This window comes from Hemiscyllium ocellatum, chromosome 31 (assembly GCF_020745735.1).
Source record: "Hemiscyllium ocellatum isolate sHemOce1 chromosome 31, sHemOce1.pat.X.cur, whole genome shotgun sequence".
In the NCBI taxonomy this organism is placed as follows: domain Eukaryota; kingdom Metazoa; phylum Chordata; class Chondrichthyes; order Orectolobiformes; family Hemiscylliidae; genus Hemiscyllium; species Hemiscyllium ocellatum.
In genome coordinates this window covers 14,765,357-14,784,519 of record NC_083431.1, presented here as the reverse complement: position 1 = coordinate 14,784,519, position 19,163 = coordinate 14,765,357, and the positions used below count along the sequence as shown (strand labels likewise).

The following is a 19,163-nucleotide window of genomic DNA, read 5'->3' as shown; positions in this document are numbered from 1 at the left end:
ACACAGGGGGTGGTGCATGTATAGAATGAGCTGCCAGAGGGAGTAGTGGAGGCTGGTAAAATTACAACATTTAAAAGGATTGGTAGATGAGTAGGAAGGGCTTAGAGGGAAATGAGCCAAATGCTGGCAAATGGAATTAGTTTAATTTAGGGTGTCTGGTCGGCATGGATGAGTAGGACTGAAGGGTGTGTTTCTATGCTGTACAGCTCTATAACTATGACTGTAACACCCCCTCGGTGCCTCAATATAATTGTAGGAGTATTAATGTACATTCTATATGAGGCATACAGCATGGGATCAAACATTACAAATTTTCATTGGTATCTTCACTGTAAAGTATACCTTGTCAGTCTACACAAACTGAGTATCATCTTTGAAAATTAGGGCCATTAATCTATTCATACCCATGGAGTGGCTCAGTGGTTAGCACTGCTGCCTCACAGGGACCCAGTTCAATTCCAGCCTCTGGTGACTGTGTGGAGTTTGCACATTCTCCCTGTGTCTGCGTGCGTCTCCTCCCACAATCCAAAGATGTGCAGTTTAGGTGAATTGGCTGTGCTAAATCGCCCATAGTGTTCAGGGATGTGTAGGCTGGGTGCATCATTAGGGGAAATGTAGAGTAAGGGAATGGGATTCTCTTTGGAGGGTCAGTGTAGGCTTGTTGGGCCTAATGGCCTCTTTCCACGCTGTCGGGAGTCTACGAAGAAACTGAATATTCATGACCAGGGCGGGTCTGGAAACGCCTTGATTTAATTAAAGTCGCTATTTCAGTCCGGAACGCCTTACAATTTCCTGACTCAGACATGACATTAGTTCACTGACTGGTTGTCTCTGCAGGAATGAGATGCGGTCGATCTTTGGCAAGTTAGCCCTCACTGCAACAATCCAAGTTTCACTTCCGTCCAAAGTTTTTTTTTGCAGAGAAAAGTGTTCGCCTGGTGAAGAGATTGTGTGTGTGTTTGTGTGTTTTTGACACGGGATATGGCTTCCGCGGGAGTGGCGTGTCTGCCTGCAATCCGCAGGATCGCTGTGTTCGGGGGCACTCATGGGAATGAGCTGTCAGGGGTATTTTTAGTCAGGCACTGGCTTAAGGACAAATCGGAGCTCCAGCGCCCTTCCTTGGAGGTACAGCCCTATCTCAGCAATCCCGCCGCTGTGCAGAGATGTACCCGCTATGTGGACTGTGACTTGAACCGAGCCTTCACGGAGGAAAACCTCAGGTAAGAAAATGCATCGCCCTGGCAGTGGATTCATGCAGAGTGCCGAGCTGGAGAGATCGGTTTACAGGTGCCCCTCTCCAGGACTGCAGAGATACAGAGATATTACCGGGGATGTGTTTACCAGAAAGTAATGTTATCAATGTGGCGAGCAGGGGGACCAGTTGTTCAGAACTGACATGATATAGCTGCTGTGTAATTGCTCCCAAACATATGCTAACTTGCAAGTTCCTCCCCACTCAAAATTCCTCACAGTAACTGGACGTATCCAGTGTTTATAAGGATAGTAGTGTAATGGCCAATGTAATACAGTGCTACCAACTGAAATCCCTGGCTGGAAGCAACACAAACTTGATACAAGTTTGTTGATTGACAATCGTTTACCAGCTCCTGCCTCTGGGGCTGGAAGCAATAGTGAATTGGTTCACTTTCTTTTCCCATTTCCGTGTTGGCATTTGAAACATAAGGTGGGAAAGCGTGACCAACTCAGGCCAGACTTTGATGACGTTTCTGGTGAAGGGTCACTGGCAACATCGACCGGGCTGTCTCCCTCCAGATGCTGCCGGACCTGCCGAGTTTCTGTTCTTGTTTCAGATTTCCAGCATCCCTTGTTTTATTTTATTGTCATGTTAGCCTTTCCCATCTGTGCAGCTCCAATAAAGGATGGACTGCGGCCAGGCATTGGTGAGAACGTGCAGCAAGAGCTTTTGGAAAATCCTTCACGTTGAGGTTATTTAGAGTCATAGAATCCCTACAGTGTGGAAGCAGGCCATTCAGCCCATTGAGTCCACACCAAATCTCCGAGGAGCATTCCACCCAGACCTACCCCCTACCCTATCCTGGTAACTGCATTATCCCATCGATAATCCTCCTAGCCTGCACATCCCTGGGCAATATGGGTAATTTAGCATGGCCAGTTCACCTAACCTACACATTTTTGGACTATGGGAGGAAATCGGAGAACCCAAAAGAAACCCATGCAAGGAGAACGTGCATACTCTAAGCAGACAGTTATCAGAGGATGGAATTGAACCCAGGTCCTGAGCACTGTGAGGTAGCAGTGCTAACCACTGAGCCACCATGCTACACTAATGCGACAAAATGGATTATCTGCCACTAACCATATTTGAAACACTATATATCCTGTTAAAAGTAATTTTAATGATTGTTTTAAAAATAGGAATATTGAAGAGATAGGAAAACAAAGGAGGAAGGTATAGATGAGAGTTGAAAAATGTGGTGCTGGAAAAACACAGCAGGCCAGGCAGCATCCGAGGAGCAGGAGAATCGACATTTCTTCCTGAAGAAGGGCTTATGCCTGAAACATTGATTCTCCTGCTCGGATGCTGCCTGGTCTGCTGTGTTTTTCCAGCACCACATTTTTCAACTCTGGTACTCCAGCATCTGCAGTCCTCACTTTCTCCTAGGTATAGATGAGTAGTTTACATGAGGAGAAACACTAACAGAATGTTAGGCTCATGTGGGTCATTTCCAACATCATTGCAGAGCAATAATCCAGCAGGCGGCATAGCCTTACTGTTTTAAAATAAAAACTGCTCCCATTTAATCCATAGAAGTCAACAGGTTACATACGGAGAGTGGGCTATCCAGCAGTCAGGACATCAGCTCCCCCAAGTTAAAGCTATTTGATTCTTGTATGCGGGTGTTTGTATATAAATTGGACAGTTGTTAAATCAAAAATGTTTCCATATCACTGGCTCTAGAATTAGGAAGCACAGATCCAAGTTAAAGGTTTGATGATCTGGAAGAGCTTCTTCCCTCTGAGCTTGTGAACCTTAGAATTTCTCTATCCCAGAAGCCTGGAGGTGGTCAATTGTTGACTATGTTCAGGGCTGAGATCACTAGACCTTTGGACTGAAAGGGAATCCAGGGATATGGGGATCAGCCGGAAAGTGGGTTTGAGGTCAAAGGTAAACTACAATCTTATTAAATAGTGAGGCAGGCTTGAGGGGTCATATGACCTACTCCTACTCCTGTGTCTTGCGTGGTCAGAGAAATGTATTTTTCCTGCATTCAGTCATGCAAATGCCTGCCTGCAATCCATCAGTAGTTACAACTTAATGACTGTAGCTTCACCAATTGATATCCTGACACGATCCATTATGGTCAGAGATTAGTTAGGATTCTGAAAAGTAGGTATGCCACTGAATATATAAAAGATAAAAATATTAAAGTTGTAACTAAGCTTTGCCATATACCCAAAGTCTTAGAGGCTATGGGGCAGAAGGGAAAGGCCTAAACCTCTTTGAATTTCAAAGAAAACTAGAATGAAATCTGTGAGATGTCCATGACCAACATGAAGGGATTGCTGCACATTTGTGAGATGTCACATGTTTGGAAACAAGCAATCATGGTACCAATTTTTAAAGAGTGCAGCAAATTTGATCCCAGTAACTGCAGACCCAGTAGTGAACACTAATACTAAGCAAAAAAAACTATTCTACTGAGCATTAACTTAATCAAAACACTCAGTATGGAGATAGATGGAGAATATCCTGTCTTTGATTACTTTGTGGTTGTGACAGATAGGGTAGATAGTGGGAATCTCATGTTCTTTTTGGACTATCAAATAACTTTGACAATTATGATGATACTATGGTTTTAAGAGATGTATTTTGTCCTTTTCTTTGGAGAGATTTTAAGGCAAAGCTGCCTATTGAAAGCCCATAAAGTAAACAGCTTGTGAGGCCTTGGGTTTTTTTTAATGTTTGGAACAATAGAAGCAGCCTGAATGGGTGGAGTCAAGCTCCCCCCACAGCCAGGACTTTTAGATTTAGCTTTTCAGCAGTGACAGTTGCTGGGGACTTGAAGCTGGGTTTGGAAGCTGCATTACAACTTTCCCTGCTACTCTCTGTCAGTTTTGTCTTGTCATTTTTCCTCCTAAACTGGAGAATTGCCTGTGAAACGATCTGTTTTCCTGAATTTTGCCTTTTTGTCAAGAGTGTGTTTATGGGATGTCACGATATTGGAAGAATTATTGTTTAGTAGTTAAATTAAAATATGATTCAGTTAAGTTTTCCAACAGATTTAATTATTCCAATTTCTTTTGTTGATGTTGTATTTTAACTATAAAGTATGAATAAAGTGTGTTTTGCTTCAAATCTGGTAGTTTGACCTATCAAATCGCATCTGGAATGCAACACCTAGCACTTGCCTTTTAAAATAAGAAAAAAATACAGTCTAGGCTATCGTCTTAATGTATTTTCAGGGGTTTTGATCTGGTCCACAACAAATTGGGAACTCTTGTCAGGGCCAAGATTGGGTTCAGGATTGTTCAACTCAAAGGCAGTAGGTGATGAGTGTTGGTGGCTTTTATTTCAGGTGTTGTAGTTGGTTGGTTTAAAAAGAATGTGCCTTGTGTAATAATGACTCTTTTCAGTCGGTAAGGGTTTCCTGGCGAGTGAAATAAGTCACTTCAGGAGTTTTACAGAAAGTGAGGAAGGCAAAGGTTTTGGAATTGGCAGACCAGCTGGAGTGAGGAAAGGGGAAATAACTATGGCAGTCGGGCAGTATTTACAGTTGCTAGGAATGCAATCGAAATCATTGGGAATGGCTAAAATTCAATTGAAAATGAAGTAGCTTGAATTAGAGGCAAAAGAAAAAGAAACAGAAAAGAAATTAAACCACTTGAAGTACAATTTAAAGCGGGTCAAAAACAAAAGGAAATGAAGGCCCAGGCAGAAGGGGAGAAAAAAAGCTTGTGAAATTCAGAAGTTCGAACAGAAAACTCAAAGCTGGCTTAAAATGGTAGAGGTGAAAGGTAGGAATAGTGATGAGGACAGTGAAGGAGAGCAATCCTATCATAGCCAAAGTCGAGATGGTGGTGCAGGTCGGGCAGCATCCAAGGAGCAGGCTAATCGACATTTCGGGCAAAAGCCCTTCATTTCAGGCAAAAGCCCTTGAAACATTGATTCTCTGCTCCTCGAATGTTGCCTGACCTGCTGTACTTTTCCAGCACCACACTCTCGACTCTGATCTCCAGCATCTGCAGTCCTCGCTTTCTCCTTCCATAGCAAAATGACAATCTATTTAAATATGTCCAAGTGTAGCCTAAGTTTGAGAAAGATGAAGAAGCCTTTTTAATTTAATTTGAGAAAGTGGTTAAACAAATGAAATGGCTGACCATATGGGGATTGTTGATCCAAGTGAAGTTCGTAGATGGAGCTAGTGAACTAGATGATTCTGAGTTAGACATTCCTCAAATTATATTGGAGAATTAGGAAATATTCAAAAATTGGGATAAATTATTTAGTTACTTTCTAGAGGGAAATTGAAATAACCTGAAAGGTTTATTACAAGCACATGGGCAGATATGTGGGAATAAGTTAGGAAATACTAATCTAATTATGCATAATGTAGATATAGAAGATGCTGTTCCAATTAAACAACATCCTTATAGACTTAACCCTCTAAAGTTGGCACAGGTTCAAAAAGGCATCAAATCCATGCTCAAGGACAATGTAATTGAAGTGAGTTCCAGTGACTGGTGCTCATCCTTAGTAACGGTGCCAAAACTAGCTGGTACACTGCAATCATGTGTGGACTATTGCAAAGCCAATGCAGTTACAACATCTAATTCACATCCAATTCCATGTTTGAAAGACTATATATTGAGAAGGTGGGATAAACAATTTATATTTCTAAGTTGAACTGACACAGAATACTGGCAGGTAACCTTATCCAAAAAAGCTTTCATGACACCACATGGATTGTACTTGTATAAAGTCATGCTGTTTGGTATGAAAAATGCACATACTATATTTCAAAGACTAACCAATAAAGTAATTTCTGGATTACCCAATTTTATGTGGTGTACATCAAAGATCTGGTGATTTTTAGTTAAACATGGAAGGAACATCTGAAACATCAATCAGAATTGTTTGATTGACTTTGGCAGGTGGGTTCGGTGATCAACCTGGCTAAGAGTGAATTCCCAAAAGCCCAAGTCACATTCCTGGCCCATACCTTTAGACAGGGGACAATGGCTGCACTGAATTTGAAAAGAAAGTTTATTGCAGAATTGACCATACCATCCAAAAAGAGAGAAATGCAATGATTCCTGGAATTGAATGGTTCCATATTAGAAGTTTCTACCAAATGTTAGCAGAGTGGTTGCTCTATTGGCTGACTTGGTGAAAAAGTGCAGAAAACTTCAGTGGACAGAGGAATGTCAGAAGGCATTTAGGATGAAATCTGTGGTATGTCAGTTACTAAGGGATTGCTGCACTTTCATGAGATTCTACATATTTGGAACCAAGTAATCAAAGTACTAATTTTTAAAACTGGCAATAAATTTGATCCAAGTAGCTGCAGGCCCTGTAGTGAACACTAATACTTAGAAAAATAGGTAGCATTAACTTAATTTAAAACACCCAGTATGGGGGTAGAAGGAGAATATCCTGTCTTTGACTACTTTGTGATCATGACTGATAGGGTAGATAGCGGGAATCTTGGATATGTTCTTTTTGGACTATCAAATAACTCTGACAATGGATTGATTTCTAATTGAATTAAAAGCTTTAAAAAAACTTGGAACGTGGATATCGATGAGCAAAAAGTCATTCAAAAGAAGCATTAAAGAGAATTCTTTGTGAATTGGTGTTTCGACACCATTGCTTTTAATTTGCATTAGTGGCCTGAATATCAAACATGTAGCTTATGAATATCATAACTGTAGACTATGACATTGGCTGACGCCGCAAAAATAGGGAGAGGGAGTACACTTACATATGATAGCACAAGATTTCGATTTTCTACTGCAACTGAGCAGCCAAATAGCAAATTCTATTTAACACTTACAAAAGCAGAATGTAGCATGCTGGTCAAAAACTGTCCATCCAAATGAATGGAAAGGAATTGGCAGCGAGAGATACAAAACAATCACAAAACACAGAAAGAGCAGCTGTTGAATTAGCCCCACTGGCTGTTCATTCCCCATGGCCCCGCAAATTCTTTGCTTTCGATAATTTGTCTAATACCCTTTTGAAATTTACTATTGCATATACTTCCACCGTAACATGCTGCTGCTTTGCTGTCACTTGTAAGAACTTGTAAAGTAAAAATTATGCCCTACCTGTATTTGAGTAAACCATTGTGATGTTTCTATAATCTGGTATTGACTAAAAGCAAAACACTGCAAATGGCAGAAATCTGAAATGGAAATAGAAAGTGATGGAGAACCTCAGCAAGTCTGGCAGTATCTGTAGAGCGAGAAGCAGAAATAATATTTTCAGCCCAGTTTGATTCTTTAGTGGAACTAGTTTAGTTCAAAACTTGACCTGCTGACTTTCTCACCAGCATTTTTGGTTTTTATATTAGGTTTCAGTGTCTAAAGAGGGAAATACACATGTCACTGGCACTGTTCTGGCATTGAGTTTAAGACACATTGGTGTAGCAGATGACAGGATGTCTTGCACCCAATTACATTGTTTGGTTGATACAAACATAGGAAGATATTCCACAACAAAGACAAAAATTGCTGGAGAATTTCAGTACATGGGTAGCATCTGTGGAGAGAGAAACAAAGATAACACTTTAGTTCCGATACAACTCTTCAAAGTGAAGAATGATAGAGTCAAGAGTAATGAAGAAAACTCGAGTTCTGATGAAGAGTCACCAGGTTCAAAACATTAACTCTGCTTTCTCCCCACAGATGCTGCAAGACCTGCTGAGTTTCTGTCAGCAATTTCTGCTTTTGTAACAATAATTCATCTTTTCCTCCAGAGCACATGAGGACGAAATAATACAAATCGTTACATTGTTGTATCTGCCTTTCTTGCTCTGCATACGAACCATGGTGAATAGGAGTGACATAATAGGTTATGGCAGTACTACAGGTACAGAAAATAATCAGAAAGGGCAATGGAATGTTGACCTTTGTATCTAGAGGTCTAGAATCCAAATGGGGAGAAGTCATGCTTCAACTATACAAAGCCCCAGTTAGATCACCCCGGAATACTTTGAGAAGTTCACAGCATCATATACAATAGGAAGGATATACTGGCCTTGTGAGAGTAAACAAGGTAAGTTCCTTTTCCTTACAAATGAGAATTTTGTATTATTAATTATGCTTTCAAGGACTGAGGGAAATCTATCAAGTAGATAGATACGATTTCACCTTGTTTGGGAGTCCAGGTCAATGGGGCATGGACTAAAACCCAGAGTTTGATCTTTCAGGTGTGAAAATAAGAGACATTTCTACACGAGGGGTTTGGATGTTTGGCACTCTCTATCACAACTGGCAGTTGGTGCTTTAACTAAGATAGAATTTGTCAAACCTATATATCCTATTTGCCAATGAAGACCAGAGGCCAATCTTCACTCTGTTTAGATTTATTCACTCAGTGAAACATTACAACCTACAACCCCTGACTCGACTCACCACACAATGAATCTCTTTCTGTGTGGTTGAATACAGAATGTCCTTCACCTATTTATCCTTTTCTAGATTTTGTTAAGAACAGGAGTGAAGCAGTACAGAGTGAAAGCAGGTATAAGAGTTCAGTCAAAGATCAGCCATGATCCTGTTGAATGACAGAACAGGCTTGAAAGATTAAATAGTTCTGTTGGTTTGTGTTCTCGTGTTGGATGATATATGAACAGGATGTGTTTAGAGGGATATGGGCTAAATGCTGGGAAATGGGATTAGGTCAGATTGCGATGTCTGGTCAGCATGGACAAATTGAACCGAAAGGTCTGTTTCCATGCTCTATGACCTGAAGTTCTAGCAACATAGCGCATTGTATTTGTAACTCAGTTCAAAAGCTGGCTGATTTTTTAAAACTGTTTTATTAACTTTCAAATAAAATCTTTACACACAACAGCATGCCATTGAGTGATTCGATGCCTTATGAAGTGAAAAGAGCCCAGGAGATAAACCATTTATTTGGACCAAAAGGCAATGAGAATGCCTATGACTTTATTATAGATCTTCACAATACTACCTCCAATGTTGGAAACTGCCTGATTATGAAAACATCCAAGGATGATTTTACCATCCAGATGATTCATTATATTAAGGTAGGTACTCTCAATGAGACAACCTTGATTGTGCTGTACATACGTTCCTTTCAGAATTACTTATATGTTTGCACTTCAAGTTCTAATATAAACCATTTGCTTTAATTGCCTTATACCAGTTGCCAAAAACCATTTTGTCCAGGTTCCCAAATCTATGCTGAAAATTCTGTGCATTTCTATGTAAAATGTCCCTATACTGTTAATTGAGGGGAATTAGGGAATCTGAATATTGGGGAGAAGGAATTTAGGTTGAATGTGTTACTAGAAAAGTAGCCATTCTAGGTCAGCAAAGATTAAGTTTGAATTTGATTTATTGCTGTCATGTGTACTGAAATACAGTGAAAGTATTGTTTTGTGTGTGATGAGTAGTTTGAGACACTGGTGTGGGATCAATTAGGATTTGTGAATGGAGTTGAGTTCTAACTGGGAGCATTTGATGAGCTGTCAAAAATACAGGCTGAATTTTGGGCATGAGCCCACCTCCAATTAGCCACCTCCGGCTAATAGCTCTAGGAGATGAGATTCTTTTGTGGAGGCAGGCAGAAATCCACTCTTGGACAATGGTCCTTTAAGGGAGAGGCAGGATTTGCACCACCTCCAGGAACACGTCTCAGTCCTGGAGGAGTGTGTGTGAATGTAGGATAGTGAAACGGTGTGTGCAGGAGTGAGTGTGAGATGCCAGGTTCTACTCAAATTGGAATAGGGTGCCTGAGAAGGATCTGTTTAAGCCACTTAAATTAGAGAAGCGGCCAGATAGGACTCTGAACTGGACCTCAGTTGATGGCACCCCCGCCATCCGTAAGGGTGCCCCAGTCTGATTTTCCACCTGCACGTAGCCTGTAAAATTAGACCCATATAACACAATCTGAGTAACGTAGGAAAACCGATTGAAGATGTAGAAATGGATCCATTCAGAAATTGGCCTTCCTATTGCCTCTGACAGTATCTTTGCAAAACTGTGTGACTTGGGAAGCTGTATCCACAGAAATTTGTGCGCATTTCTTCTGGAGTGTAGAAAATGACAGTGTCCGCATGTCAGTGCTGCATTTAGTTCTGGGGCGGGGGTTTGAACAAAGAAAAATGACTTTTATTACCACAATATAGCTCCATTACAAGTTGACTCTACATCTTTCAGAAAGTGTGGTCGTGTTCATATTACACCCCTTCATAAGCTTCAGATCATTCAAAGTGACAGTGTCTGGCTCCTAAACTCCTAAACAGGACCCCTCAGCCTCTAAATTTGAATTCTCATTCCTCATTCAATTCCCTACACACCGTCTTTTCCCTCTCAAGTTCTGAAACCTCCATCAATCCAAAAACTATCTGCCAACTTGGCATTCCTAAAACATTTGTTTCCTTCTATACTTAGTTCCCTCACCCCAGTATTGGCAGCCTTTGTTTCGGTTATCTGGGCCTTTTAGGCACTCATGTACCTGTATTAGAAAAACATAGAAAATAGGAGCAGGAGAAGGCCATTTGGCCTTTTTGAGCCTGCTCCACCATTCAGTATGATCATGGCTGATCGTCCAAATCCATACCTTGCTCTCACTTTCTTCCCATTGCCTTTGATCTCTTTAGCCGTAAGAACTATATATATATCTCCTTCATGAAAACATTCAATGTTTTGGCCTCGACTACTTTCTGTATTTGAGATTAGAGTGGTGCTGGAATGATTCCTGATGAAGGGCTTTTGCCCGAAACGTCGCTTTTTTTTTTCTCTCCTCGGATGCTGCCTGACCTACAGTGCTTTTCCAGCACCACTCTAATCTTGACTCTAATCTCCAGCATCTGCAGTACCCGCCTGCCTACTTTCTGTATTTCACACACTCACGACTCTTTCGTTTAAACTGCTCCTGAACACCTACCTCTGAAGATTTTAGTCACTGTCCCAACATTTTTGGGTGCTTTCTTTTGCCCAAGCATCAATTTTTGTCAGATCATGCTTCTGTGATGCTATTTGGAACTTTTTTTCACATTAACAAAAACTTCTATTTTATAGTGTATTTAATGCACAACAACATTTGGCAAGGCCTGGCAATAAGGGCTTATGCTCGAAACGTCAAAAGAATTCTCTATTCCTGAGATGCTGCCTAACCTGCTGTGCTTTGACCAGCAACACATTTGCAGCAATAATTTCTTCATCCCCACTGTGTTGGGGGCAAGACATAACATTATAAATATTTACAGAAAGAAAAAAATGTTTTAAAAGTAGAATCAAAAAACTTTATTAAACTGGTTACAATGTTTAGTAGACATTTGGATGGAGACATGAATAGGAAAGGTTTAAATGGATATGGGCCAAACATTGGTAAGTGGGACTAGTTTAGTTTGAGAAATTTGGTTGGCATGGACAATTTGGACAAAAGGGTCTGTTTCTGTGCTGTATGACTCTGACTATGTAACTGCTTCAGTTCAGTGTTTTGTAAATTTTCTCCATGAATACATAGAATGGATTTACAATATAAAGTGATGTAAATGAGAATGATAATTTCTGTGATCATTCCTTTCCAGAATACGTTGATACATGATAATTGCCGGGTGCTGCTGCTCGAAAACCCTGCGGTCCAATATGGTGCAGTACGAACTGTTGCTAAACACAGTGTAGGTAAGCATCAAACTCAGGAGTTGTGAGAATACGACAATAAGAAAGATAACTGTAGTGATTGTAACAAGGTCAGCCAGATGGATTTCATAGAATATGATTTCCCTGATTGGGGTTGTTAATCTGGTCCAATCAGGGAGCCATAGCTGACAGATATAGACAGGAGTGCCAGAGGATCTGTTCACTCTGAGAGCTAGCTCTGAGGGAGCTGGATCATTGTCCAGGACTCTCCATGTGTAAATAAAGGGTGATCTGGTGATGGGATACTAGCCTCTATCAAGTTATTTTGATGCTTATTACAGTGCAGGACAGGTGTCCTTTTTATTTAACATTTAGGGCGGCACGGTGGCACAGTGGTTAGCACTGCTGCCTCACAGCGCCTGAAGACCCGGGTTCAATCCCCGACTCAGGCAACTGACTGTGTGGAGTTTGCACGTTCTCCCCGTGTCTGCGTGGGTTTCCTCCGGGTGCTCCGGTTTCCTCCCACAGTCCAAAGATGTGCGGGTCAGGTGAATTGGCCATGCTAAATTGCCCGTAGTGTTAGGTAAGGGGTAAATGTTGGGGTATGGGTGGGTTTCGCTTCGGCGGGTCGGTGTGGACTTGTTGGGCCGAAGGGCCTGTTTCCACACTGTAAAATCTAATCTAATCTAATCTAGAAACTCTAACAATGTGTTAGCTACCAGTTGTGCTGCTCATGCATCTGTGAAATCAATGCATGTTGAAGTCAAGATAAAGGAATTAAAATGGCAGTTTTAGTGCTTACAATTCAGAGCTCCTTTCTCTGAAGGTGTATATTAGAAATTCATGATATTCAAGATATCCATTGCTTTTCATAGAGCTGTATAACATGGAAATAGACCCTTCGGTCCAACTTGTCCACACTGACCAGATATCCTAACCTAATCTAGTCCCATTTGCCAGTTTTTAGCCCATATCTCTCTCAACCCTTTCTATTCATTTTCCCATCCAGGTGCCTTTTAAATGTTGTAATTTTACTAGTCTACACCACTTCCTCTAGCAGTTCATGTTGAGGTCTCTTGGCTTAGGCTTCCACATTCACATTCCCAAATAATTTACCCTCAAGATTTACTTCAAATTAATCCGATGACCACATGTGAGCCATCTGCAAGTTGCCTCTGTTATGACAGATGCCTGACATCCATATTCATCACAGCACTCAAAAAAAGTAGTCAGACACACTTATCAGCAGCAGTTGCTAATTTATTGATGGATGTGGCAGAAAGGTTCAGTTGAGTCATTGAAAGATTATATGCATGTCCAACTAGATGCAAACAAAACTTCTACTCAAATAATTTCACTAATTTAAACAAGAGCATCTGCCTGAGTTATCTATTGCTCATACCCAGTGAACCAATTAAAATAAATAAGGCTCTTAAATGCAGATTGGTCTTGCCATTGTGCATTCGATAGTAGAGATAGAGCAAAATGGAGGATTCTGTGATGTTGTGTCAAACAATGTCTTGATTTGCTTTTTTTAAGAAAACGAGAGAGAAATTTCATTGAAACAAATGTCAATAATTCATAATTGCTGTTTCCAATAATAGAAATCTGGTTTCATGCATTCCAGGAGATGTTCTTGTGACCACCTACTGTCAACCGCCCTTCACTTAGACTCCCACCATTGGACACCCAATACGTGCTTCATCACCTTCCCAAAACTTTTCAATATATCCTGGTTTTGACTTTGGAAAATCTGATCACCCTCATCCTTGACCTCCAACTCTGTTATTATGAAGTGCAATGGAAGCTCAGGTTAACAAAGCAGTTAATAAAGCATACAGTATCATTCCTAGGCTTTATTAATAGAGACATAGAGTATGAGAGCAAGGAAGTTATGTTGAACATAACTAGGGCACGTGTTCAATCTCAACTGGAGCACTGTGTCCAATTCTGTGTGTCACTTTAGGAAGATGTGAAGGTACTGGAGAGTGCTGATAATGGTTCCAGGATGAGGGACTTCAGTTATGAAGCCAGATTGGAAATGTTATTACTGTTTTCCTTGGCAAAGAGAAAGCCAAGAGACCTGAAGGAGGTATTCAAAATTATAAGGGGTCTGGATGGAGCAAATACTGTAAGGAAAATCTGTTCCCACTTGTGGAAAGATTGACAGCAAGAGGTCACAGGTTTAAAGCAATTGACAAAAGAAACAAAAGCAACAGAAAAGTTTTTTCATGCAACAAGTGGTTAGGGTCTGAAGTGCCAAAGTGTGTTGTGGAGGCAAGTTCAAAGTAATCTGAATCAGAACTGTACAGCACGGAACTGTACAGACTCTTCAGTCCAACTTGCCCATACCAACCAGATATCCCAAACCGATCTAGTCCTATTTGCCAGCACTTGGCACATACCCTTCTAAACTCTTCCTTTTCATTTACCCATCCAGGTGCCTTTGAAATGTTGCAATTATACCAGCTTCCACCACTTCCTCTGGCAGCCACCTCCATACACACACCAACCTCTGCGTGAAAATGTTGCCCCTCAGGTCCGTTTAAAATATTTCCCTTCACCTTAAACCTACGCTGTCTGGTTTTAGACTCATCTACCCTGGGGACAAGCTCTTGGCTAGTCACCGTATTCATGCCCCTCAGTCTCCAATGCTCCAGGAAAAAAGACCCAGCCTATTCAGCCTCCCCCCAATAGCTCAAACCTTCCAATCCCAGCAAAGGAAGTTAGACGTCTTTTTTTTTCCAAAAAAAAATGCAGAGTTACAAGGTGAGTACAGGAGAATGTCAGCCAGGGAAATACTTGTACAGACAGCTGGTGCTGACACTGTGTTAAATGGCCTCCTACTGTATTGAAACAATTCTGCAATTGTGAACAGAAGATCACTTAATTTTGAATTTTTTTATAGCCTTCCAGACCCAACATTGAGTTCACCCAATTTCAAATAATTATTTCTATTTCTATTTTCTCAGACTGCAACTGTTTCACATAACAATGACACAGTGCAGATGACTCATTTGTTCTTTTGCTTGTGACCCATCATCTCCTTTTTGCTTTGCATGTAGCTTTATCATTTTAATTCCTCCTTCCCCTCACCTTTCAACTTTGCTCTCCTCCCTGTTATCTCTACACTTGCTTAAAATCAATAACTTTGTTCTTGCAGTGGTCTTAAACTGGATTGCCTTCTCTAGGTCATTTGTCACTAACATAATCCCTCACAGCAATAAATTTTCTATGATGGAGAAGGACAGAATTAACCTGAAACGTTAGCTGTGTCTGTCATCTTGGACACTGTCAAATCTGCTGAGTTTTTTTCGTTTTCATTTCCAAGAGAGGAATCGAGTTGGCTTCTCCCAGTGCAATACATAAAACTGATTTTTAAAAACTAGAACCAGCAATGGGTGAGTAAAGCAAAGAACGGGGATGCTAGACATCTGAAACAAAACAGAAATTGCTGAAGAAACTGGCAACATTGATGGTGAGAAATCGGATTCAGTAAAACCTCCGTGTCTCCCGAGTCTCTCCCAGAAACTTCAGTTTTGGTTTCAGCAATGAATGAAACTTGGTTAATCTTACAAACAAAGCGCCCACTGCCGATTTATTTTGTGGGAATTGGTGTTGCTGACATTCCAGATAGCTCTCCCACACTGTCAGAATCTGAATTCAACTCCTCCCTGGCCGTCGATCCTTTGTTTTAATCAATCATGTAAAAATGTAATAGAGAAAATAATGCGCATAAAATTCATTAGATTTAGGGAAGTGCTTATGTTTATATAATACCTTGGCACATTTTCAGAGCTGAAGTACTTCATGCAATGAATTACTCACGAGGGCAGCATGGTGGCTCAGTGGTTAGTACTGCTGCCTCACAGAACCAGGGTCCCAGGTTCGATTCCAGCCTTGGGCGCGTGTGTGGAGTTTGCATGTTCTCCCCGTGTCTGCATGGGTTTCTCCTGGGTGCTCCGGTTTCCTCCCATAATCCAAAGATGTGCATGTCAGGTGAATTTGCCATGATAAATTGCCCGTAGTGCTAGGTGCATTGGTCAGAGGGAAAGGGATCTGAGTGGATTACTCTTCAGAGGGTTAGTGTGGACTGATTGGGCCGAAGGGCCTGTTTCCACGCTGTAGGGAATCTAATCTAATCTAAAAAGTTCACTGACTGTCCTGTAAATCATAACTTGCACTTAAGCTGCCTTTCAAAACTACATGCTGCCGCAATGTTTCACAGGGCAGTTAAGTATTGTGTTTTACTTATTGGTGTAACATTGGAAAGATGACAGTCAACTCAAACTTAGTAAGTTTTTTTAAGCACTTTATTTCAGGAAGTATAAGAGGTCTGCTGTCATTCAAAGTCACCCTTTTTTAAAAAGTGTAACAGTGCAGCATGTTGGACCACTGACCATGCAATGAAAGTGTCCTCATGCTCAGAAAGGATACATTACAGCACGGGAATTCTTGAACCCAGATTAGGCAAATCTCCATAGAGAGAGCAGGACAAAAATATCAGTGAGCCAGACAGTGGACCAGACATGCCCTACCTTCTGCTAATTGACATTGACAGAGGTCAGGGAGCATGTGTTTACTCCTCGGTAGTTGAAGGAACTTGAGGAGAGAAGGTGCAAAAACAGTAATTACCCCTAAAGCCATTCTAAAAATGAACCTTTCCTATAGAGGCAGGCAGTTTTCAGAATTCACCTGTTGGCTGTATATGACACAGAAATTGAAGATAGTAGCCTATGGTTTCCCAGTGGGGATGGTTCCACTTGATGGGGAGACTGAACCTAAGTATTGATATAGGTTAGTCACCAGTACACCAGCAAAGGTAATACAGGCATCTACATTTGAACCTAGATAAATACATTCCAGAGAAAGGAATGGGAGACTGCGCTGATGATGTGATGAAAAAGGGGGCAGGAGGCTCAAGTGGGATAGATTAGTCAGGTCAAATGACCAGTTTCTGCATTTCAAAGACTACGTAATTGATACAAGATGATTTTCTGGCTGTTGAAGCTACATGTATTTGGAATATTTCCTGAGTAGAAAAATGCTGATTGCTTTTCTTTATACAAATGGTACATACAGAGAAAACATCACGCGAAAACTCTGACTGACAGTAAATATAGGCAGAAGTGGGTACTGCAGATGCTGGAGATTAGAGTCAAGATTAGAGTGATGCTGGAAAAGCACTGCAGGTCAGGCAGCATCCGAGGAGCAGGAAATTCGACGTCTCTGGCAAAAGCCCTTCATCAGGAATTTGGTGACGAAGGGTTTTTGCCTGAAGTCTCAATTTTCCTGCTCCTCAGATGCTGCCTGAACTGCATCCAATCTTGACAGTAAATAAATATCAGTGAAAGCTGCTACACGTGCACGCACACACCCATTCCAGTTCCTGTTTGCTGAAAGACTGATTGCATTTTCTTCACTGCAGGACACTTTGCTGTTGTGTAGTCTTACTGCAAATATATTTGTTTAAATTCAAACCATTTCCTGTGACATAAACCAGTCACCTCTAAACATGAGATGAATGAGGCAAGCAAATCTCCAAATGCACACTGCTGTACCATATTAGGAAGGTTTAAGGAACTATTCTATAGCAGCTGATTTTAAATAGAACAAGAGACCTATTAACATGCACATCTGCTCAAGAAGACAGTGTGCCATGATCTCTGAGACTTCCCCCAAGTGACAAAACTGGATAGAATCAGCCTTTACTGGATGAAAAGCATAATGTCAGCATTGGGTCCACAGAGTTAGACTGCGCTGAAAAGGTCTTAGGTAATAACTGGTGCAGAACATCTTTCAATAGTGTACAGTTACTATCGGTTAGCACATTCACCCAGGCTTCTCTGCATGCACATAGTGAGAATAACTGTAGCAGGTTGCTACGTAAGAGACTTTCTGTATACAGTGTGCTCTTCTTCCCTTCCTTCTCCTAGTTAGGCAGCCAAGAGGATCAAAAACCTGCTTCCAGACATCTGTGGGAACAGAAATAGGGGGAATCGAAAACATTCGGGTAAAAAGTGAGGTCTGCAGATGCTGGAGTTCACAGTTGAAAATGTGTTGCTGGTTAAAGCACAGCAGGTTAGGCAGCATCCAAGGAATAGGAAATTTGACGTTTTGGGCATAAGCCCTTCATATGGCCGAAACGTCGAATTTCCTATTCCTTGGATGCTGCCTAACCTGCTGTGCTTTAACCAGGAATCGAAAACATTGCCTGTATGATGCAATAAAATATAACTAGTTGATATCAGAAGGTAGTTTACTCTTAATGGACTGACACGAAGAATTGTGAACATGGAGAATGAATAGTCTCTCCTGTTACACCAGACTAAATGTATTTTGGACAAACATATGTAACTCATTTTATGATTTTTTTTAAAAAATACGCACACATTTATTAGATTTTTAGATGGGAACAATAGCTGAATCCTGAACACTTTTTTAACAGGAATGATTAATGGATTAACATTTTTTTGGTAACAATTACAGTTTGAGTTTAATAATGAGTGAAAATTGCTTTAGTTCATGTTCGCATTATCATTGCAAATGCAACATGACACGTTTGTAATTCACTATTTTTCACATCACCCCAGGTGCTAAAGTTAACAGGACTGTATTGTTATAATCCCAGAACAGGCTGCCAAATTAACATTATGATTTGGCTAGGAACCAGTAACATTTTCTTAATTTGACAAAAGGTTATGTGTTCCCAGATCCTTTTTAACAGAGCAAAGCCATAAGGCTCCACAGTTTTGAACAAACAACCACAAACTTCACTACACAAAGTTAGAACAGCCATGCAATCTACAATATATGCAGTAAGTCTAATTTAAAGTCGAGTCAATTAATGATCAATAAAATGATTATTGTTTGAATCTTAGGGGTTTTTGGCTGTGGGTTTTGTCAGATTTCATGATGGGTTTGATGCAGGGAGGTCTACTGAGATCTCTTGTTGTATTTTGCCAATTCTGCCTGATTAAAAATCTGTCTCACCCCATGGTTCCCATTTTTGCTTGATTGTAGCCCCATTCTAGCAGTCACCATACCCCCAAAATGATTTGCCACTGTTGGGAATCCCAGAGTGGACTGGAATCCCTGGTGTCCGCACCATCAGGCACTATCAGTCTTGAATTGCCCTGTGCAGTTCCTTACATTTGGGCTGGAGAAGGGGCAATTTCTGTCTCATTTTGCGAGCAAGGACTTGGGGATCCTGGTGGACGGGCTGGTACAGAAATGTGACCTCCTTTTCTCTGAGTCTGTCACCGGTCTACGCCACCCGCTCTGAAGTTACTGTCTGTGTCAGTGCCCAGCAATGTAGGAAAAAGGGCAATGACTTTCTCCAC

General features: G+C 41.0%; 1 protein-coding gene across 1 annotated transcript in view; it reads left to right on the top strand.

The window, feature by feature from the left end:
* The first annotated feature begins 803 nt into the window (after window positions 1-803).
* aspa (aspartoacylase) overlaps window positions 804-19,163 on the top strand; it is a 34,353-nt gene continuing 15,993 nt past the window's right edge. Inside the window, exons 1-3 of the mRNA XM_060847835.1 lie at window positions 804-1,220; window positions 9,062-9,257; window positions 11,769-11,862. Coding sequence (XP_060703818.1) covers window positions 982-1,220; window positions 9,062-9,257; window positions 11,769-11,862 — 529 coding nt within the window. The 5' untranslated portion in view covers window positions 804-981. The remainder of the gene's footprint in view (window positions 1,221-9,061; window positions 9,258-11,768; window positions 11,863-19,163) is intronic.